Below are 24,250 nucleotides of genomic sequence, written 5' to 3'. Positions count from 1 at the left end.
TAAATTCACATTTCATGAAAGGCACATTAGCTGTGCATGTTTCTCTTCTTTGGCTGTCTCCAATCTGTCGAGCACTGCAGCTATTCTTAGCCCAAATATGTCATCACGTCTAGGCCAATGGCCATGAAAACATGAGATTAAGTATGAGAGAGCGTTTTATTCATTTACATAATTACATTGAATCCAGCATCTGCTGCATAGAGATGCTTTTTATCATATTTCTACTGTGTGATGTGTTGGTTGCCAGCAATGCCTCAGGTACAGATATGAATGATTCAAAATTAATAGAAGCTCAGCTTGGCGCTGTCTCTTTGCCCTTGTGAAGTGTAGATTGATGCCTAATGTGCAAAAATAATTCCATGTGAAACTGTTATAATTCTTCACAGCTAGTTAGACACGTTTTGTGAAATTTATTCCATTTCCCCAAACTGTTTTCACAAGCCACCAATTCCTAAGACTGTTAAACAAAACAAAGCACTCTTCTGGAACAGCTTATCATTCAAAATACTTCAACTAAAGATAACATCTTTATTTATGTAGCTCTTCTCAAAACAAAGTTACAAAGTTCTTCGCATGGCAAGCAAGGAATACAAAAACATAACAGAAACACATAAAAGCAGAGCAATAAAAGAATAAAAATGCTAAGTGATCCACATTAAAAAATAAAAATGGCAAAATCCATAAACAGAATAAAAACTAGAATCAGATTAAATCATGGATGGGAATTTGATGACTGAGCGTGACGTATTTCCTCGGGCAGGGTGTTCCAGAGCCTTGATGCTCTATTATCAAAAGTTCTGTCCCTATTAGTCTTCAGCTGAGAGCCCCTGCCCGAGGACAGAAGATCTGTGATACACTGAGGCAATTAAAAAAAACCTTAAAATCAATTCTAAAACGTACTGGAAGCCAGTGTAAAGCAGCTAAAATCGAGTTAATGCGTTCAGTCCTTTTACTGTGATTAAAAGTCTTGCAGCTCAGTTCTGTGCTGTCTGTAGCCGGTTTACAGCTTTTCAGTTCACACAAAGGCTGTTACAGACATCCCTGATAACCTCTAAATAGTTCCTGTATCTTTAAAACCTAACAGGTCAAATTCTGGAAGTGTTCCTTCATTGATGTTTGCTTAAGTTTTGTAATGTGCTACTCAAAGCTTAAATTACAGCCAAGCAAGATGCAAAGATCCCCAGCAACTGGCTTAATGTATTCAAACAGGTGCTGAGTAAGTATGTACCCAGAATGTTTGTGTTGCTGGATCCAATAACTGGAGTTTCTGTTTTGGTTGAGTTCAACTGAAAAAAAAAACCAAGAGGCATCCATTTTCTTATATCTACTAGGCACTTCTACAAAGAAGTCAGCATACTGAGGTCAGTGGGTTTAACATGCAATTGTGTGCCTTAAAAATAACAGTGAAAGAAAACACCATGTAATATTTCATAATGGGAGCATAAAGACAATAACATTGGTCCTAAAACTGACCCTTGATGTATGCCACACTTGAAAACAGCAAACGAAGACATATAGTTGTTGACACACAGAATTTTGTGCCTGAAATGAAAGGATATGATCCAACTCAGGACACTACCCAATGTGCCCATCTATTTCCTCAGTTGGTCTAATAAAATGATATCATCGCTAGTGTCAAAAGCAGCACTCCAATCAAGCCGCACGAGAATGGAACCCATGCCAGAATTACTGGTCATTTAAAGGGAAGGGAAGTGTAGTCTCTCAAAAACCAGATGGAAAGGTTTAAAAAATGCTGTTTGTCCACAGCTAGGAGGTTCTTAGCCATTTTTAAAGCATTTTTTGAGATCAACGACAACATTAAATCAAATGGGCAAGAGGACACATGTGAGTTACTATAATGAAAATCTTGGTAAGGGGCACTGGGTTGAATATGCTCAGGGTGTCTTATTCTGGGGAATCAGCATCAGTAAAAGCTCTACAGGGCATTATATTAATCCTGATAGACTACTTTTTCTGTAAAGTTAGCTAAAAATATGTCACAGTCAGCATCACATTCAACAGGAACATTTGGAGGCTCTGGATTTACTAGTTGATTGATAGTTGAATAAAAACCTGGGATTATGCTGGTTTCCTGATATGAGATTTGAGAACTGCCGAATTCTTGCATCTTTTATAATGGAGTAGAAGCCCCTTCATAGTTGACCTGGAGACTAGTATTGTTTTACCTCCACTCATTCCACAGGCTCTTACAGCTACAAATGCTTTCATTTATCTAAGGTTTGGTTTACAGTTTGCTTTAATTCAACTCGTTAAATCTTTTTATTTTTGAGGGGAGCAAGTTTGTCTAAAGTTGAAGAACATAGATAATGAAAGCTGTCAACTCGATCATGGAGGTGGGATATCCAGAGGGATTACATTACAGCTGCAGCGCTCTTGCTAAATACTGGACATACTTGTTGTCTCCCTTAGTCACTTAGACACAAAAAATAGAAAAGTCCATAAACACATCATATTTGACTGAAAGTCCTCCCGTTTGTCCGGGACATTGAAACCTTCCAGGACATGTGGACCAGCACCAATTGGAAACTGCATACAATGTCGCTTTCATTGCCCTATGTACTACTGTATTTGAATGCACCATTATATTGATGCTGCATTCCAGTTCATCCTGAAATTTTCTCATGGGTCTGCTGGCAGGGGATTGTAATAGTGATCAGACCATTATTGTTCTTTCACCTGTTTTAGTGTTAGTTGAAACATTTTTGACACGATGATGAGAAGTATCTTGTTGAAAGTTCACATCATCCCTTTGGAAATGCATCATGGCTAAAGTACCCTTGCACACGTGTCAAAGGCAGTTAAAAGATTGGTTTGCCCAAATTCCAAAATGCATTTTTTCACCATTTTCTGCCTCCACCTCAACACAAAGGAGGTGCATGGAATTTAGTTTGTGGCACTCAATGTTAGGATCCTACCTTCCTGTCTCTCCTTTTGTGTCTACTCTCCCTTTTCCCTATGTGTGTGTCTGTCTGTCACCCTTGTTTCCGCGGCTGGGCATCCCTGTACCTGCAGCTGGCTCCGCCTCCAGGTGCTCACCTGGAGCACATTTCCTCATGGCTTGGAGTATTTAAAGAGCATGCAGTCGTCTCCCAGACGCCGGATTATTCTCTCTCGTCCTCCCATGAGTGTGTTCGGTCTTCTGGTTGTAAGTACTAAGTCTCTTGTTCTATCTCTTCTCAGAGAAAGTTTATTTTGTTATTCTGTCTACATTCCAGCCACTTACCGTGTGTTGTATTTTCTTTTTCAGTGTCTCCTGCCGCTTCCACGCGTGCCTCATACCCGCTTCGTCGGAGCTCCTTTTGTTTGTTTCCACTCGGTTCGAGTGCATCTTTTGTTTGTTATTCTCCACTCCTTTTGAGTGTGCCTTTTGTTTATTTCATATCCGGTCGGTGAGCGTGTTTTCTGTTTCTCGTTTTGTTAATAAATTATTGTTTGATTCACTTAAGTCTTGCCTCCGGGTCTGCATTACTGGGTCCAGTTATTTGGTGGCATTGCCAGCCTAACACTCAAAGCATTTAGAAATATTCAAGGGCAGCACCTCTGTTTCCAAAAAAAATGTCCCTATTACACCCACGTAACATGAAATTTTTCCGCATTTTTTAGCTGCTCTTCTCACCCTCATCCATATCTCTATGATTCAGCTGTTTATGCTGGCTGTGTAAGAGCTTCACGGTTTCACTTGTGCTTTACACATGTAACTGCCACCAGAAGTGTATTTTTATCCTCAACTCTGTTTTCTTCCAGCTTGCCTCTCACGCCGTGCTGCAGTGTATATATACTCTAAAATGAAATGTCTGTTTTTCATTGGGAAAAGATGGGAATTGAGCCATTTCCTGTGTTCTGTTTGTTATCTTTCTTTGTGAAAACAGCATGAATTACACGTGAAAACCAAGAAAGAACAGCATGTCCTCTCCGTCCAGTGCTCACTTTCTTTGCGTCCTGCTCAACATTTTATTGATATTCTGAGACTCCTCTCTCTCTGCTTTTAAACCTCTCTGATCGTTGCCACCCTTCTCTCTCTCTGTCTCTACCCTTTCCACCTTGAAATTTCTGTGGATGAATGCCAGATCAGACATTAGAGGTCTGTTGTTTTTCTGAAAAGCAACCACTGTGTGCATGCTTTGAAATTGTCCAAAACAAGAAGCTATAATAGCATGCTGAGTGTTTCCTGAACAACTGAAACTGCTGCCTTAATAGAAGTCCCCCCCGTGTTAGAAACAGGGCCAGTATTGTGTGTCAGATAATGTATTAGTTTTTACTCATGGGAGTGTTTTTTCTGTCTCATCTCCTGCAGTCTGACCAACAGTGAAGGTGGTTTACCCTATGACAAGGAGTCTATGGCCATTATCCACCTGAACAACACTACGGTCATGTACCTGAAGGAGGTCACCAAGTTCCTCGCCATGGTCTGCTTCGTACGCAAGGAAAGCTTTGAGCGGAAAGGTCAGCACATTTTAAAATACATGCACAGTAGACAGTTGTTCAAATTGGAAGTGGGAAAAGCTTATTTGGGTGCCACTGGTTCTGCAGGTAAAAGTCACATTCTTTTTTTCCACAGATGACATTGCATGACTAACAGTTGGAGAATTTTTATTGCAGGGATCAGCTAAACACCGTCTCAGTTCATATCAGGGTTTTTTTTCCCATGTCAGTGAAGCATCTCTTGACGGCTGCAGCTAAGGTTCCTTTTATTGATGCCATGGGCCTCGTCTGTTTCTTTGGTCAAAAGTCTCTGAAGTATGGTCACAGCATGATTCACATGTGATGCCAAAGCATCAGAGGAGCTCACTTCAGGTTAACGCCTCAAACAGAGCCAGAGGAGATGAGAGCCTTTTCTAGAAATGAGCAGTGGTTGTCGGGGTTTTCAGCCAAATATTCCTCCAGCCTGCTCATGTTTGATGAGAGCCTGTTTGATAATGCGCTTTCGGTCATGTTGTGATGACTGGGAATCTCTTGGCTCCAGTGCACTGAGAAGAAAATCCTGTATTATGTACAACTGACAAAGGCTGGTCATCAAGAACAATGGGCTGGGTAAGAGCTTTTGTTATCTCTACCACGCGTGGGTTGTGTCTGGACATTTTTTTCTTGCTTCTGCAGCATTTGATGCAAAGTTGGTTGCTGCTGTTTACAAACCCCTTGAACTGCATTCTGTTGGTTCTTTAGATGTTTTATCAAATTGGTGGTTTTATGACTACAAGTACATGAGCACAGTGTCTGACCTGATACCCAATACTGGTATCAGTATTGCAGTATCAGCAGTGCATCCCTACTGTTGATACAATACTTGGGACCAGAGGGTGGCCGGTTGAAGTCCTAGTCAATACAGAGCTGCATAAGGTCAATATAGGATAATGCTGATGTTAATCACACTGATGGACCCCCTTTTCAACTTACCCCTTTACACCCCTTTACATCAACTGCCAACTGAAACTTAATTACTATTTAGTTACACTTACTTGCTGTCCATTTTGTTCCATTACATTTAATTCTACTCTGATTTAATCTCCCTCTTTTCTCAGGGGCACTGTAATTTGCTTCTCTGTTTGAAAGATTCTATACAAATAAACCTGTTACCTTGCTTTAGTAGACAGACAGCCTAAATAACATCAAGATAGATGATTGTGTACCTGCAGAAAAGAGCCTGTTTTCTGCAGGAAGCACAGCTCAGGGGGGTTTGTGTATATTTTCTTCCGCTGTTACACAGAGTGCTTTATAATGATTGAGCAGGCAGGTCAGCTACTGGGAGCTGCCCTGGCAGCAGGGGCATCTGTGCCTCTCTGAAGGGTACTTATCCACTGGCTCTTGATGGAGTGAAGGGCATTGCTTGTTCATCCTCCCATATTTGTATTCAGGCTTCAGGGATTTGAATCTGCAATTCTTTGGTCCCAGGCTGACTTCCCCAACCTCCAGCAGTGGTTCATATAATGTTGCTGCAATTAACTTCATTGACCTAACTTTTAGAACAGAAGATTAGAGGCAATGGTTTATGTGGAGGTGACAGTAGTTGCTGAATTTGATTCAAATGCACAATAAGCACATTACAGAAGGTCCAAGAATAATGTGCTTCAAGAGAAGTAAAATGTACAACACAAACAGCTGGAAAACGTGCGTGGTCTTGTGTCTCGCTGACTGATTCATCAGTGTTGCTCAGCAGGTGTGAGGCTGCATCCTTTTGATGTCCTGAATGATGAAGTGTTTGCTCTGCTGTTCACTCTTATTGCTGTGATTATTTTTGACTGAGTACATAATGAGTTTAGCAGTCTGGTTAAGGAGCCACGTTGAAGTCTGATAACATTTCTGTCAGTTCATATTAAGACATCTGTAACAGTCTGCATGATGTACTGTATGTTTATACCCGAAGCACGTCATTAAGCTGACTGCTGTAGAATTATGCTTTCAGAAACTTCAAACAATTAAAACACAATCTGTCTAAGGATTGGAAATTTATTTAAATTCAACCAGAAAATAAGATTCAGACATTAATTCTCTTCATTGACAGCACAGATGGATATGATTATGGTGAGATATTAAACCTCTATACTTTTTTTTGTTACCAGCTGAAGCGCCTGTGGCCCTGGAGAACGCTTTTGAATGCTTGCTCAGATTTGCACTTCACACTTTAGCTTCTTAAAATAGTGTGTTTTGTGGAAAACATACCTGTTCAAGTCTGTGCTATTGAGACCCTAAGTCCCTCTCAGGCATACACAGACAGACTGACACACACAGTGAAGTGTAGCATCTCTTGATGGCTACAGCTAAGGTTCGCTTCCTTGTGTGTTTCCTTGGTCAAAAGTTTCTGAAGCACAGTCACAGCAGGAATCACATCTCATCTCAAAGTGTCAGAACGCTTCAATTTTCAACTCCTCAAACGGAGCCAGAACAGATGAGACAAGTGAGATAGTCAGGGCAGGACATATTCAGACCTAAATATTCCCAGAGCCCGCCTCAGTTTGATGAGAGACTGATTGGTCATTTTTCCGTGATGTGGTGACAGCTGGGAATGTCATACCTCAGCTCCTGTACACTGAGAAGGCGATACTGCATTATGTACCACTGATAAAGGCTGGTCATCAAGAGCAACATACTGCAGAAGAGCTTCTGTTATTGTTGCCAGCCGCGGGTTGTGTCTGGACATTTCTTGCGCGTTTCCAGTCTCTGCTGCAAAGTTGGTTGTTGTTGTTTCCTGCTGCTAGTGTTAGCACACTCCTTGAACGTGAATTGTAGTGAATTGTACCCCAACCCATCTGTTAATTCTGATGGTTCTCAACCAGAAAATCCACCCGAGTTCATGTGCATTGGGCCAAGTTTGAGCACTCCCTCACTGACTTCCAATCACAGCAAAGCGCAGACAGAGCAGGGGGACCCCTCTGCTGCGGAGTCAGATTACAGTTAAAACGCAAACACACTGCAGCATGTGGTGAAATTGTATTGTGGTATTGGAATGTGGGGAGAGTTGAGAAGTGAATTGGCCCATCTGGGTCAGCACTGGACTGCTTTTTAATGATACCTCAAAGCATGTGATTGTAGTGTTTGTCTTGGGAATTTTCGATCAGGGAGCACTGCATTCAAAACTAACATGACTGTGTAAAGGATATGACTACATGGACTTGGTGACGCTTCGGAAAACTGTTGTTGGTCAACACAGTTTGTCGCTGCATCAACAAATGCAAGTTACAACTATCAAACTGACTTCCCTGGGCACAAGCTCATCTGAGATGGACTGATGCAAAGTGGAGTGGGCTGTGGTCCACATGTCCAAATTATGCTTTGAAATCATGGATGACCTGTCCTCTGGGCTAAAGAGGAAAGGACCTGCTCCCATTGAAAATGTGTGATGCATTATGCAGCGCTAAAGAGGACAATGGAGATCTTATAAAGAGTGATAAAGATTAACATGAATTAGAGACTACTGTTGACATTTTTTTATTCTCATGAATAATTACACCAGTTTTAAAGTCGCTGCATTGGCTCCCCATCTGTTTCAGGATCAATTTTAAGGTTCTTTTACTAGTTTTTATATGTCTTAGCGGCCTTGCGCCCTGACTTTTACTCTTATTTCATGCCTTTTATTCTATTTTATGCTTTTATTTTTTTCAGTGTTTCCTCAGGGGGGTCCTCCACACTGAGAGCTGTGCCTGGTCTGCTGCTGGGGGTGCTGTCCTCGGGTCCCTTTGGCCCGGCTGGCTGGGGGGGCTCCCAACCTTGGTGTGGTGGTCCGCCTGTCTGTTGGTGTCGGGGGGGCCTGGGGGCCTGGGGGCCTGGGTGCCGGTGCCTCCTGTGGTCATATTCTGCAACTCCTCTCAGTGTGGACGGCCCCAAAGATGGCGCTTTCCTCGATCCGCTACTGCCAGTGGTGTGTGTGTGTGTGTGTGTGTGTGTGTGTGTGTGTGTGTGTGTGTGTGTGTGTGTGTGTGTGTGTGTGTGTGTGTGTGTGTGTGTGTATATAAATTGAGGGTGGGAGAGATGGGTTTTCTCTGTTTTTCCTTTACAATGTTTTTAACTGTTGTAAAGCACTTTGTGTTGCATTTTATTAGTATGAAAAGTGCTATAAAAATAAAGTTTGATTTGAAGTTTGATTTGAATTGTTCAAACTCGAATAGTGTTTTACAGCAGGAAACATGCCAGAGAGATGAACCATCAGCAGCATGATTGATTGTCAAGAGCCTCGGAATCAAATGGCAAAGCTTTCTGGAACTGCACTTTTCACAGACTCTGCAATCACAAAGGGAGAACTGTACTTTTCAGTGACTGACAAGAATACAAGATGCTGAGCAGTTTGTCTTCTGGCCTGTGCATAGACTTTTACTGGGTTTAGAATGTCAAGACACAGCCGCCCACAGCTTGTTCTGTCAGTGCTTCTCTGATTTTCCAAATGCAATTGTCATATCTCATATAAACACTATGTGTTCGGCAACAGATGAGAACAATATCTTACGTTGGCTGAAGGTTATGTCCTTGGAGTCACTTCACATCATCGCATTACCAAAGTTCTGACAATAACATTAAATGCTCTAAAGAGACAAAAATGAACAAAAAGTGACTTTCAGCATCAGCTCCAAGAAGTTATTTGTCAGTGTAGTGTGTACTACCTTAATTTGATGTTGCATTCGATAAAATGTCGGGGCACCACCTTCCTCAGCTAAGAAGGACTGCAGAAATTAACTGCTATAACGCTGATAAATACTAACGAATGAACTAACGGTAAACCAGTCTGATAACCTGAAGTGTAAATTCTGGATACAGGGATCGTAAATATTCAGTTCAAAAGGACACCGTCTAACCAGGACTTAAATCAAAATATCATTTATTAAGCAGAATTGTGGATAATGGGTAATGTACCATGAACAATAAGACAGAAGATGGGAGGTGATATGACAGAATAAACAAGAAACTTATGGCAACACAAGGGTAAATAAATTGGCGATAGTGAGAGGCAGTCTAAAAGGAGTAATGGGGACGCGAACGCGGAGTTAAGGGGAAAGAACGATTAATGGAGAGAATTTGGACGAATTGACCTAATCTTAACCTCACGGACCAACTCTTATTCAAACCCACTTAGCGTGCCTACTTGGTTGCTGGCGTCCCGTTGTGCTCTGCTCCGAACTGGCTCGAAGACGTTCCAGATGTTCGTCCGCGGCTCGATCTACTTGGTGGTCTAGTGGAAGGCCCAGACCTCCAAGATGACAAACTGGTGCGGAACGGGGCGTCTCTGGAACTGGTTCGGCGGTCGGTTACAGATGATGGACTGCTCCGGATGGTTGTGAACCGGACCAAGGATCAACAGCTGGCCGCAGGGTTTGGTTCGGTTGAGTCCGTGACGGATTATTTTAGACTGATAGTACAAATTAAGAGTCTCTTCGATGGCCGGTCGAAGAAGGCTACAAAATTAGTATTACTTGCCTAATTTCACTAATGAAAACAAAACAAAACGTTTGGCTAAAGAGGAAGTTAACTTTGAAGTTTACGGCAAATTATAAGAATACGTCTTCTGAAGATTATTTACGCTACTCGGAATGGCTTGGAGTAGCTCGAAGACGAAAACTTAAGGAGCAAAACGGCTGTGCAAAACTTAAGACAAAAGCAAAGAAAATAACTCAGCTGAGAGTAATTAGACTTGAAAAGAAAAACTTGACTAACAAAACTTAGACGGAACAAAAAAACAAAAACTAAAATCTACTACAAATCTACTCTACTATAAAATCTACTATAACTCTGCTGAAACGCGCACTACACGCAGTTTTTAAAGGTCGCTCCGGGGCGTGTCGAAAGGCAGGCCATCGAATCACGGGAGACTCTTTGTGACGCGCGGTGTAATCTCGCCTCATGGAGCTGAACTAATCAAAGAATCATACGAGGGCTCATCTGCTTCTCACTATGGTCAATCACATATAATTTCAATGACCAATTTTCAATGGCATTTCAACATTGCTCACAGCATGCATTAGACACTTTCTATGGTTGGGTGAAAACATTAAATGATAATCATGGTACAGTTTTATCCTAACAGGTATAATAACTCAATGAATAACTAATACAAAAATAAAGGTAATAATAAAGAGAGGCAGATTATATTTGTCAAAAAAAATGATTATCACGATTACGGTTACTTATCGATAAATGTACCAAGTAAAGCATATTCAATCTGACGGTTAGGAAACTCTGGATGGCAGTATAGTTTGTGGTGACAATTCATACAACTTTATAAAACCGTTAAAATCACAACTTGGTCATACTTCGGGTCAGAGATACAGGAAAAACATCAATATTATGCGTACCCCGAGTCCTGTAAGTCGAAAACATGAAAAGTTAAGTTTGACATAAAATCTGGTTATCTTGGAGTGTTGAGGAAAACACACAAACGTGAGTCACTAGTTGCTTCAAGGGATGTCCGGTTTACGACCATCAGCATTTGCTGATGTCTGTGGATTCCTCTGAGGCCTGCTATTTGTCTCTTCAGGCAGTCTTGTTGTATGGAGTCCTCGGGCTATTGGGGAAGTAATTAGCATAGCGTGGGACATCCTGATTTAGAGATAGGCGTTGACCTTTTGGCTTTCTTTCTTCAGTGTGTGAGTAAAGTAGTTTACTGAACCAGACTTCCTGTCTCTCTTCGAAATCAGATTGCATTATAGGTAAACCAGGCGGTCTATAATTCAATCGGTTGGCGGGTTTACACCTCCATTTCCCTTGAGTATCACCAGAAAAGGAGGGAAAGAAGGGGTCAGTTAAAGGCCGGTTCTGCTACATCAGCTTCAAAAAGACTTTGCATGATCAAACAGATCAGAGCTCAGAGGGAACACCTGCCCCTTTGTTTATGCTTTAAAATGTTTTTTCTGCAAAAACCTGTATGGTATTTTTTTCCTAAATTGTATCTCCACTAGCAAGTAATCAACAAATAGGCAGGAGGAATTTAGACTGAAATTTAGGGAAAATGGAAAACAAAATGAAAACCAAACTGGATCAAGGAGGAGAGTCTCATGCTGATAGAGGAGACAAATATTATGAAAGGCAATTTATTATCACATTGACAAGTACCCACCAATTTCCATGCATTGGAAATGGATCGCAAACAAAATGAATACCACCTTTAACTTCAGTTGTTTGCCCACGAGGAATATGGAATCAGACATGCAGCAGGAGATAACAGCTTACATGAAAGCAGCAGCTGCACTTGGTGAGTGATAAAACAAGCCTGTTCTGAGTTCTTACTTTGTTCACTTGCAGCCATAAGAGACCTCAGGAATTATCTTAAAGTGAGTAATGTAAGTCAAAAGAAATATATGTAATGTATACTAATCAATAATGAAAGAAAAACTTGTGTCTTGTGTTTGTGAAGAGTAAAAGTGAACTACATTTATTACCTTTCAGTCAAATTTAGCTTTTTGCACTTTGATGAATGTACAAGAATAACACCAAGTGATTGTGTAACTTGTTGTTCATAGCTGGCAGTTCCTCAGACAGGTGTGTCATCTGTATCTCTGTCGGCAAACCCCCTCACTACTTCAGCAGCTCATTATTGACAATTGTCAATTTTGGCAAAAACCTAAAAAACTTGGAAATCAAAACTTTCAAATTTTGGCAAAAGCTTCTGTCATTTTTAATCGGTTAATCTGACATCCGTTTCTGCTGCTTACCGTGTCTTGGTCCAGGATGCATTATTTGTCTTAATTCTGTCATCAAGAATTATTGTTATATACTCTTGAGTTTTACTACAAAATGTGAAGTAATAATCTTGTTTCCATCATATCTTCATACTTTGTTCATATGATTGTGAAACATATATTGTATTGCATTCTATGTGATATTAAAAAAGGTCATGAAAGCCTTAAAATTAACATTGGTAGCCCTGCAAACACCTGGGATATAGATGAGGTAAATGCAGCCAAACACACAATTAATGTCTTAACCAAAGAAAGAGAAGTTTAGTTAACATTAGGTATATGAATGTTCCTTATGGTGCACTAACAAGTTTGCATTGAAGCTTGATGAACTCAAATCATTACATCTTTTAAACAAGCTTGTATGCAATGTACATTTCTTGTGTCTATTCCTTTTCCTTGTGCTTCCTACACTACGTTTACTTCTGCTCTTCAGAGGCAGATATTTTTTTCCACAAAACTGAGAGATGCAAATTGTGTGACTTTGTAATTCCAGTAGAACATGTAATGAACTTTTATGTGTCTCCTCCTGTTATTTTTACGATCCTCCCTGAAATACACATGTGAGGAGAGACACACCTTGCAGACACTCACTGAAATGACACCCAAACTGTGACTCTAGACTAATGTGTCTGTTTGATGAATACACCAATGTTTGGGACCAAATGCATTACATCTACACCCTGTTAAAGGTGCCTTCAAGTAAATCTGGTCCTACATTATTTGAGAGTCTCGCTAAAAACAAAGGTTTAAGTCTGGATTTGACAGAAGACATGGCCATACCTTATCTGTGTGTGACAGAAGTTATCACAATGACTCAACATCAGTTTGATTTGACACTTTAACACCACTTTTTCAGTGGACTTTGGGGGTACCAAGGGCTTCTCTGTCATGAGTTCTTGCACCATTGTGCAACTCTGCTGTGGCCGTCATCCCTTGGCAGTTCTTGCCACAGAGATCATCCAGCCTTATCCATCTGTGGGAACTGGCGCTGGGCATCCAAACCAATGGGTGTGAAGAAAAGGGAAAGATGCAGTGGTGTCCACCAGAGGCTCAAGAGACAGGGCCACCTTTGGATTCCCTATACCACAGTCATCCTTGCCAATATTCAGTCACTACACAACAAAGTTGATGAACAAATGTGAAGTTTCTGACGGAGTATAATAGGGATGTAATGATATATTGAATCTTGTGATATCGTGATAGAAGTCTGGCTCGATGCTGTCGTGGGACTTTGACGCTATCTACCGTGATTTTACATGGTTATTTAGAAGACAGACTACCGTCATCCTTTGCATTCAAGCCAAAGCGCTGCTAAAAATAAACCCAAGAAAACAATGACAAGCTGATAATAAAGAAGACATTGAGGATGCTCAACTTTTAGAGCTGATATGTGGCAACATTTCAAGAACTGACAATGACAAAAAGGAAACAAACACAAAACAACTTGCAAATACTTGCAAATAAGCAGAGTGCATCTCAATAACCACAGATGGGTGAACTTCACGAGCTACTCAACATAGCTGAGGTTTTGAAATGTGACATTTTGGAGTGGGAGCTCGACATGAAGAATAACAACAATCATCATGGTATTGCTGTTGTTACAGACAATGGACAAAGTATGGATGTAGCAGTGAGAGAGGCTGGACAACCTTGCTTCACCAGCGGGTTTGAACGTAGGCTGCTGCAGCCGTCTGCTTGGTCGAGTGAGCGGTGTAGCAGAGTTTTTTCACTACAGTTCAACTCCCACAGCTGAGCTGACCACCAAACAGAGACTGTTAAACCTGCCAGTACATTAACTGACAGCTCTTTTAATTATTTTATAAAAGGACTGCTACTGATGGCTGCATTGTTTCTGTTTTGAAATGGTTCATTCTTTCAGTGCCAAAGTCAATTCATGCCAATTCTTTGCCACGCTTAGATCATAGCTGGCTACTTTTGTTTTATTTTATGAAAGGAAAGCAGATGTACTTTAAGTTAGAAACTCATTTTGTGTGAATTAATATGCTGTTTACACTAATTTATTAATAAAGGGCATTTTTAAAGTAATGTTTCTCTCTCTCTCTCTCTCTCTCTCTCTCTCGCTTTCTTTCTTTCTTTCTTTCTTTCTTTCTTTCTTTCTTTCTTTCTTTCTTTCTCACAATAAATAATGAATAGTGGACTTTGTATTGAGGTATTATCGTACCATGAGTTTTTGGTATTGTTGCATCCCTAGACTGTAACAGTGTTCATTGATCCTCTTGCTCTAAAGGAAACATTGCCCAATTTTCAAGTCTTACACTCCAATCTGGAAGTAGAAGGTTTTTGAGTTCCCCTCTGCATTGACAGAGATCCCGCAGTGACCAGTAAGTCACTTGTTGGTTTCTAATCTTTTTAATTTTACTGATTTTAGTGATGAGCTGTCAATCTTAAAAAAATGCTATTCCCAAGCAAAATAGTGTGCATGCTGATCAACCTTAAGAATGGCAGAAAAATTGTCTTTTGTCTTCACATTGTGTCACCAACTCCAGAGGGTTCCTCGTCTTTGGAAGGATTCCATCACTTTACCTGTGCCAAAAAATAAAGCTCCACAGTCACTTAATGACTATTGGCCTGTGGCTTTTACCTCTCTCACTATGAAATCATTTGAGAAGATTGTCAAGGATGCCCTTCAGAACACAATCAAGCAATTTTGGACCCACTCCAATTTGCTTACAGGTCAGGCATGGGTGTTGACAGGCGCCCTATAAAACACAATTCTTTTGTGCAACAAGTTTTTATTGATTTCTCTTCCGCTTTTAATTGTATCCAGCCTCACATTTTAGCAGGAGAGTTACAGAGCGTCTGCAACATTGATCCTGGCCTGATATGCTGGTCAATGGATTTCTAAACTGAAAGGTTGCAGCATGCAAAGGTTAATGGCATTTTATCAGCTTCCTTTTCCCCCTACAAGCATCAGCCCAGGGGTGTGTCCTCTCACCTCTTCCATTTATTTGGTACACTAACAGGTACCAAGCCAGTATGTGATGCGTCATATCTAGTTTGCTGACAATTCTGTCATTGTGTCTCTTCTCAGCTGTCATGGCCACGATCATGGCCCTGTAGCAGTGGAATTTACAGACAAGTTCAAGTCGTCCTTCTTGGACATCATAAATTTTATAAAGAATCCTACAGTCATCTCTCCAGTGGTGATTAATCATCAGACTGAGTTGGTGCAACAGTACTAATGTCTTCGCACTATAATTAATGACAAGCTTAATGTAGATCAGGGGAGGGCATTTTTTTCCAAAAGACCATACCGACTGAGATAAAGTAAGTGAAAGGCCACAAATTGCACAATGGAATTTAAAGATGACACACATTCTGCTAAATTACATTAATGTACTTGAATTTGGCAGACATGACAGATTGTTTTACAGCTGTATGTGGTTTACCCTAAGGTTCAACTGAAAAGATATCTTTTATGAAACAATCCACTTAAATGCATATCAACTTTCGAATTGGCCTAAATCTAACCAATTGCCTGATATGCACCTCTGCACAGGTCACCGATTAAACAAACTGCATTATGTTTTAAATATAGACTCAAGAGTTTACAGTGATTAAAATTCAATATTTACCATTAGACTACATACCCACATAAGTTAGTAAAGAAAATATTAACATTCACATCAGTGTGAATCAGAGTGAGTTCCCCTTACAGGCCTTCATCTAATTATGGTTCATGGTGGAACTTTGTTGGTTTTTATGTTTTCATTCACTCTTTCTTCCTTTTGACCTGTAATAGACATAACTCTGTCCTCTCTCTGTCCCTTACAGGACTGATTGACTACAACTTCCACTGCTTCAAAAATGCCATCCAGGAGGTTTTTGATGTTCGAGTAAAAGTTCAACAAAATCGCAAACTCCTCAATCAGAGGAGGTGGAGCAAACTGACTATGACCAATGGAGTGCTCGGCAACCTCCACTGAGGACTGATGACATTACATCAGATAGCCAAATGTACTTGAGCTGCACCCTGACAAATCCAGGAGACTCCATCCTCATTCAAAGAAAGAGTTTTTCATCCCACTGGATATCATTCATTTTTTTCAATCCACACTGAATCCAACCTCCGTCCTCCACCTTTTCTGTCCTCAGAAGCAGTTGGACAGGCGATAACCTGTCTGTCACCAGGCTTACTAAATTTACTGGACAAGGTTCAAGTAAGCTTTGTGGGAAGTGTATAGGAAGTGATTTTATTTTTCTGGCCCTTTGTAGCAGATGGGGGTAATCTGCTTAATATGAAAACATACAGAAAGCTCATAGCAAATCTCTGGGTCTTTATCAATCATTACTGATACCATCAGTAAGTACACAATATATAAACAGCAGAGATTTGTGTGCTTTGAACAGTTGCTTAAGCTTCAGTAAACCACAGAAACAAATGAACGTTGGGCATAAGAAATTCAATTCAATTTTCAATTTTATTTATATAAACCACAACAGAAGTTGTCACAGGACACTTTCCATATAGAGCTGATACAGACCAAAGTCTTTATCTACAGAGACCCAACAATTCCCTGATGAGCAAGCAGTTGGTGACAGTGGAGAGGAAAAACGTCCTTTTTACAGACAGAAACCTCAAGCAGAACCAGGCTCTGAGTTGGCAGCCATCTACCTTGAAAGAGAGAAAGGGAGACAGATGCAATCACAGACAGCTCAAATAATGAAATAATGACTCTTAACTATACATGGTATACATAGTAAAGTATATATGATCTATTTATGTATGTGATATATGTCTGTATTAGATGCGGGGGGGTCCTATGGTGTCGGACTCAATGTGGTTGTTTCATTTAATATACTGTGAGACAGAACAGAAAATTGTTTCTGTATTTTGGTCAGAATTCTTATGTGTTAACCATTTATTGCGGTAGTATGTATTGCGGTGTGACTGTGCTCGTGAGCAAGTTTGAAAACAGAAAAATATAGAATAAGTCATCAGGGGAACAAGGTCTCATAAAATTAGCGATGTCGAATAGAGGTAGGCCTGCTCTTTTGAAATCCATTTTTTTACGCTTTATTCATTAACAATTTTTCAGTTGGCACCATTAAAAGAATGCAAATTAGCTATTAGAAGTTTCTGTTTGCAATGCCTGGGTTACGGATCAATATCACTGGATTGTTGTTAAAAGTTCTAAGTGTCTTTCTTTCTGTGATTTCTAAGGGGATTTATGGACATTGGATGTCAGAGATAAACCACTGAATATCAATTTGTGTTTCATGTCTATGTGTGAGAACCATTTTTTATTTTCAGTTAAATTATGGAAGAGCACAGTGAATGTTTCCTTCCTCACCTCCCCATGTGATATTAATCCAATTTGAACTGGGCTTTACTGTTGGAGCTAAATGCCACATGTGATTACAGTGCAGCATTCAGTTTTAACACTGACTGAATCTTGATCAAAACTGATTGCCAAGAAGGCATTTACCCAGATTCCCACCAACCCCTATAAAAGATTTCAACTTTGATAAAATCTGAATGAACCTACCTTGCATTTGTTAAGAAATGAAGAGATTCTGTCCACTGAAATGCTAGAGGCCGTTTAAGATACAGAAATTGTTGAGTTTGTACCAACAGTAATGCAGAAACTTTAACAGGAAAAGTATGTATTGTGGAAATGGATCACATGAGTGATCGCAGAATGTTTTGTTTTCTTTCATAAGGCTTTTTTGCTGTGGCAGCAACCTTGTACGTGCACTAATATTCATCACAATCTATAATGTAGGGCTCTATTTATTTATTAGTTTTCAGTTTACCTTTAGTTTACAAGGAAGTCCCATTGACATCAAAAATCGCTTTCACAAGAGAGACCTGGCCAAGGTAGCAGTTGTCCACAATCACAACACATTAAAGTGTAACATATACAATGAAATGCAGTCTGAAGTTCTTGCCTGTACTATGAAAGGATCATGTGTATAAATGAGAGTGTCATCAGCACAGAGGTGTTTTTTTGGCTGCAGTGTCCTTACCCAAGTAATTAATCAAAATAGAGAACAAAATATGTCCCAAAGTAGAAGCCTGCAATCAGACGACACAAATCTTGCCCGATTTTGATATACGCTCATTATACCAGGCTAAAGGTACGCCCTTAGTGTATTGCTTGATGTATTGCTTAATTATAGTCCTCATGTTCATGCATTAATATCTCTACCTCCACTGGATCACAATGGAGGCTCTGCACTTTATTTATGTACATTATGGATTTTCCATGTTTTTTAGGAGTCTGGTCACACTAACACAGGCTAATCAAAATAACATTAATATTATGTTAATATTAATATTAATATCAATATTAATATAATTATATATATATATATTAATATTCTTATAATATAGACAATATTAAGCAATTAATTGGCTAATTAATTCTAACTTTTTTTTTTTTTTTTCATTTGAATGTCCAGCCCCCATAGTGTCTAGTTAGAAAAATTCTGGGCCTTGAACAAATGTAGTTGATTACCCCTGCCATAAACCTTCAGGTAGTTTGGAAGATAGAAAGGGATGAAAGCATCTTTGTCCAGAATCACAAGTGTATAAGTCTGAATATTAAGTAATATTTGAAGATCATTGACAGTAGTGGCTTGAACATCATGCATACACAGAGACACAAACAGAGAAAGTAAAAAGAGAAAGAATTAACATAAAAACAGGGATAGAAAATCAATGTAAAAATAAGATGGAGAATATAACTGACTAGATAATAACAGTAAAGAGAAGATAAATGTACATACGTGTGTGTAACATTTAAATTGCTATTTCACGTCACCTTTGTCTAAGAGTAATTTCAGATTTGATTTTGCTATCATTTCACAATTGACAGTTTTGAGTGTGACAGACTGGAGATAATGTTCAGCAGCAGAATGGGGGCTCTGCTATAAACCCTGAGAGAGTGAAGTTGGGTGAACACCATCTTGTTGTGTTAGTGTTAATTAAAGAAGACCATTCAAAGAGAAATTGTAGCTTGCATTTGACACACAGTCCAGAAGGACTGAAGAATACTACTAAGCATTAGTAAGTAGCAAGCTGATTTTAACCAGGCAAAGCAATTACAGTCATATTTTTATGCCATGGGAACCAATGTGCATTCAGTTAGTGACGCAGAAAATCTGAGCAATACTGTATGCCTTGCTATTTGCAAGGTTTTTCTGACTCTCTCTGAAGAACTGAATATCTGAATATCTGTAATGTTCCCTGGTCATTTGTCTATGCTGGCTATAAAAGAGGCCATGTATAAAATCACAGGTAGCATTATTGGTTCACTATATTATCAATCACAATGATGTTTAAAACTAAAAACCAATACAATTTTTGACCTAATCTTGAGGCCCTGTTCTGAAAAGGAGCCATTTGTCAAGGGTATTCAAACAACTCACTCATCACACAATGGATTACCTGTAAAAGCCTGTTCTGTAACTTGATCAAAAATTTATATTTGTGTAAATGTCAAATGGTCACAATGACAAGTCCTTGTGTCAAGACAGTCAAAATGCTTAGCCATGCAGTCCATACATAAGATAACATACAATAGTGAACTCTGTTAAGTATTGCCTGATGTAAACTATGGCTGAGATTTCAATGACAGTTCAATAACCCTAACCCAAATATTGATTTCAACAGTACAAACTGCACACATTATTGTACTGTGTGGCAGACTGAGTGCGAGAGATTGGACAGGATTTGCGTTTACACCTTTACTGCTTGCACTATAATTTGCTGACAGATTATGTCACTGTGATACAGAAAAAAAATGGACAAGAATGTTTTACAGCACTGGACAGCATGAAGGAAAAAACACTAAATTTGCAATGCAAACATCAGAAACACCCCTTAGGCAGAATCATACATTCAGCACTGTGTGGGGAAAAAGTATTTTCCAGTATTTCTACACCTCGTGATGTTCATGTGTGTTGGACCACAGATTCTCATCCACATCGCAAAGGATATCTTCCATTGCTATGCAGTGCGGAAAGAATATCTTGGAACATCTTATGTAGCCTTTTAACAGAAATGTTAACACTGTGATGTGCTATGTCTGTATATGTTTGCCAAATTAAAGGTTTATGGAGATACACCTGTGAGCTATTCAAGAGAGCTCTTTGATCACTGGTTGATATTATGCTTCGCATGGAAATGCTACTTTTCATGCAGTGACAAATCATTACTTCAGGATATATTTACAAAAAAAATCTCATGGAAATGCAAAGTATTTTGCTTAATAGATTATGACAGCTGCTCCAACCAGCATAATACATTCTGATCAACATGACAGAAGAAATTGATTATGTAGGAAACAGCAAATAATTGTACGTAATCATTTACATGAATGTGCCAAAACATTTGTAATGTTCAAAAGAGTGAGAAATTGCTTTAATGATCTGAAGTGACTAGATGATGTGGAGGTTGAACAAGTAGTTTCCAGTTCTGATCATAGTGTTAGGATCCAAGCATAGCCCTTGTGTCTTCCTGATGCTTTCCTTCTGCCTCCCAATCTATGTGTGTGTGTAGTGCAGGTGTGTCTGTTCCTGTGTCTGTCTACCTCCACACCTGCTGCTTGCCCCGACCTGAACAGCTGCCATGCATGTCATCACCGCTGTCTGCTACTCAGTGTATCCGTCCCTGCCAGACTGTTAGTCAGTACCACTCACGGTCTGTTAACATGCCATGCTTCTAGTTCTGACGCTCGGATATTTTGCTTGCCAGTCTTGCCTGTTTTTTGGTTTGTTTGCCTGCCTGTCTGTCTGTCAGTGAGACTTACTCTGTTCTCCCTGTCTCCAAGATTACCTGCTTGCCTGTCTTGTCATCTTGCCAAGCCTGCCAGCCAGCACTTATCCCTGGGATTCCCTGGGATTGCCAAGCCATCTGCTAAATTTTTTCCTCCTCACCTAAACCCCAAACTCCAAACCATCCCACAATTCTTGCTGTTAAGACTTTTTTTTTTTTTCCCCAGTTCTAATTTTTTTTGTACTATGCTTGTCTGGCATCTGCTTTTGGGTTTAAATGTAAACCCATTACAAAATACCCATAATAGTCTGTGGACACAAATGATTAAAAACATATTGCCGCAAAAAAGAACAGGCACAAACTATCATGTCAGTTCCTATCCCTCATGAGGCCATACAAAGATGTATTTAAAGTAGGCATGTCCAAAGTCTGGCTGGGGGGCCAATTGCAGCCCTCAGTCAAATTTCATACAGCCTGCAGCCTCTGTCATAAAATGTATCACTTGTGGCCCGCCACACTGTCAACCAGAGTATGTAAATTACACATGTACAAAATGCAATTTGTACACAAATAGTGCTGCAGGAAATAATGACCAGCTCTCCACAGGACAATATCTAGCAGACATCGCATCTCTGGCTGAGGAGTTTAAACAACACTTTGGGGATTTTGCAGTTATTGAAAAGGAAATCATGCTTTCCTCCTCTCCCTTCTCCATTGACCCTGACGATGCTCAGGATCAGCTGCAGCTGGAGCTCATTGAGCTGCAGTGTGACAGCGAGTGGCACAGTCCACACCAACAGCTCTCTCTTGTGAACTTGTACTGCCAGCTGGAAAAAGGCAGGTTTCAAGAGATTTGAACATTTGCTTGCAACCGGGGAACCAGGATCCAATTGCAGTGCTGACTGGACTGACAAGCCCGTGAGTTCACTGATAATCTAGTCCAGAGAGGGCAAAGCGAAAGTCGTAGTCAGGGTCACAAAGCAGGGGTCTTTATCAGGAGATTGGAGAGCAGGCAAGGTCAAAGGCAGGCAGGGTCAGTAACGGGATATCTGTCAGAAAGTGATCGCTGGAGAGTCTTACATCAGGGCTAAGAACAATCTGGTGAAGAGTGAGTGTGAGGGAGCAGCTTAAGTATGGCATTGATTGTGATTAGTCTCAGGTGTGTGCTGGCTGAGCAGGTGTGCAGATGAGGGAGAGAGTGGCAGCAGGTAAGGAGCTGGCAGACTGACATGAGACATTCTCTGTTATGACCTTTTGCAAGAACCGCGTGAGAACAAGTCTAAGTGACTTTCACATGCGTGACATTTTGCACATCCAAACCACTGCCTTTGAACCAGATCTGGCCTATGTACTGCAGCCCAGAATCTCAGTATCACCCTTCACATTAGTGCAGGCAAGTTATTTGTTTTGGTCATCTGAGATGAATAATTTCTAAAATCTCAGAGAATTAAATTTGTTTTGTGTTGTTTAATATCACAGTTATAAAAACCAATATAAAATTTTTATAAAAAGCTTCATTTGCATTTAATTTTAATAGTTCAAAGGATGTCAGGCAGAATGGTTGGCCCTCATACAATTTCACCTCATCAAATCTGGCCCTCTTTGAAAAAGGTTTCAACACCCCTGCATTTAGGGGTAAGATTTCTGCAAACTGATATGGGCCAAGAGCCCTGGACAGCAAAAAAACCATGGATGTCTTCACACTCAATCACAACAACAGAAACACTGTTTTGTCATGAAGATGTCTAATGGTAAGTGCACCATTTCTTTCCTTTTGTAAAGTTGAGGCATTTGGTGGTTGAGGCACAAAGTGTAGCTCCTTAAAGTCTATGATGTTCGTTCATGTAACATTAATTCTGTAGAATGAAACACTGTTGATTCATTAGAGTCTGTTATCTCAGAATCTTAGGCTTAAATGCTCAAAACCTGTGTCTGTGGCTTGCTGCTTGTGTGCAAGCCCTGCCGTGGCGTAATTGTGTGAAATTTTATCCTTGGAGGTGTGTTTTTGTAAACTGGCTTGTGAATCCTTGTGTTTAACATGAAATGACACTGTGTGTTCACCCCTGTGTGTATGTGTGTTGGGAGTGTTACATTAGGACTTAAACTGTGGTGACTGGAACACTAATGGGGAAATTTCAGGGCACCCTCACTGAAAATTCAAGCAACTCCATAGCACCAGCAAAAGAAAATTTGTGGGGCTGCCACTATAGATCAGGCCTTGATACACACACACACACACTTCATTGTTGGTTTGGATCTGCACACAGGATTTGTTGACAAGAATCACCAGACTTTCAAGGGTCTTATCGCAATGATCAGAGGTTGTTCAAGCAAGTACTTAAACTGTTTTTAAATGTTTTGTATTACCTTGTTTTATTTAGTCGGGGTTATTTGGTTAAAAAGGGAAGGCTATTAACTTGTTAAGCAGTACAATGGACAAATGTTTTTGGATGTTGATACCTGATGTTGTTTTTGCTTCCTTCTCAGAAATAGATGAGAGAGTAGAATGGTCAATCATCATGTCTGACAGATAATAGGTACTCAACTGTTCTGGCTTGCAAATTGCTTTCATGCGCTTGATGGGGCCTTTGATGTGTGAAGGTGAAGCTTTCCATTGCTGTCAGTCTGTGCTTCATCATGAGTTGTGTTCACAAAGTGTCTTATGTGTGTTTGTAACAAACAGTCTCCTCTTAAAATCTATTCACAAAGCTGCTGAGAGCAACTTTTCAAAGGTGTCAAAGGTGCCCTCCCCAGGTCCCACACCAGCACAGACCAACCATGTGTTCACTGTGCAACAAACTGGGGGAACTTCAGCTACTTGTGGGTAACAACAGATTTTTCTTCCATGTCACAGAAGCATGGCAGTGGGAATTAATACTGCTACACAGATTTTTCAGAAAAAGCCTGTCCACAACTGTCTGCCTCAGAAGCCCCCTCCTCTTGCATTACCACAACGACAACTCCCTCCATCTCAGAGAGGGACATCAACAAAGCTAAGTCTCTCCTGCCACCATGGAGCACTGTGTTGTCTTGGGTGTTCACAAACATCTTAACTCCTCATTTTACACATGGCACATACCAAATTGCTTCAAGACTTCCACCATCATCCCTGTCTGCCAAAAAAAAAAAAACCTCACACACCATATGACTTAATGACTACAGACCCATTGCCTTGACCTGTGTCATAATGAAATCATTTGAGTGCCTTGTGCTGTCCCACCTCAAAGTCATCACTGACCCATACCTGGACACCCTGCAGTTTGCCTACAGAGCCAGCAGGTCTGAAGAAGATGCAGTAAGTAGGAGTAGGAGCATAGCCCTCCATTTC

At 40.2% G+C, this 24,250-nt stretch overlaps 1 protein-coding gene across 1 annotated transcript in view; it reads left to right on the top strand.

Moving 5' to 3' along the window:
- rragd (ras-related GTP binding D) overlaps positions 1-18,070 on the top strand; it is a 46,384-nt gene extending 28,314 nt beyond the window's left edge. The window contains exons 6-7 of the mRNA XM_070979408.1: positions 4,316-4,464; positions 15,975-18,070. Of these exons, the coding sequence (XP_070835509.1) occupies positions 4,316-4,464; positions 15,975-16,126 (301 nt within the window). The 3' untranslated portion in view covers positions 16,127-18,070. The remainder of the gene's footprint in view (positions 1-4,315; positions 4,465-15,974) is intronic.
- The last annotated feature ends 6,180 nt before the right edge of the window (positions 18,071-24,250 follow it).

This window comes from Chaetodon trifascialis, chromosome 14, assembly GCF_039877785.1.
Source record: "Chaetodon trifascialis isolate fChaTrf1 chromosome 14, fChaTrf1.hap1, whole genome shotgun sequence".
Taxonomy (NCBI): Eukaryota; Metazoa; Chordata; class Actinopteri; order Chaetodontiformes; family Chaetodontidae; genus Chaetodon; species Chaetodon trifascialis.
This window is presented reverse-complemented; position numbering and strand designations above follow the sequence as displayed.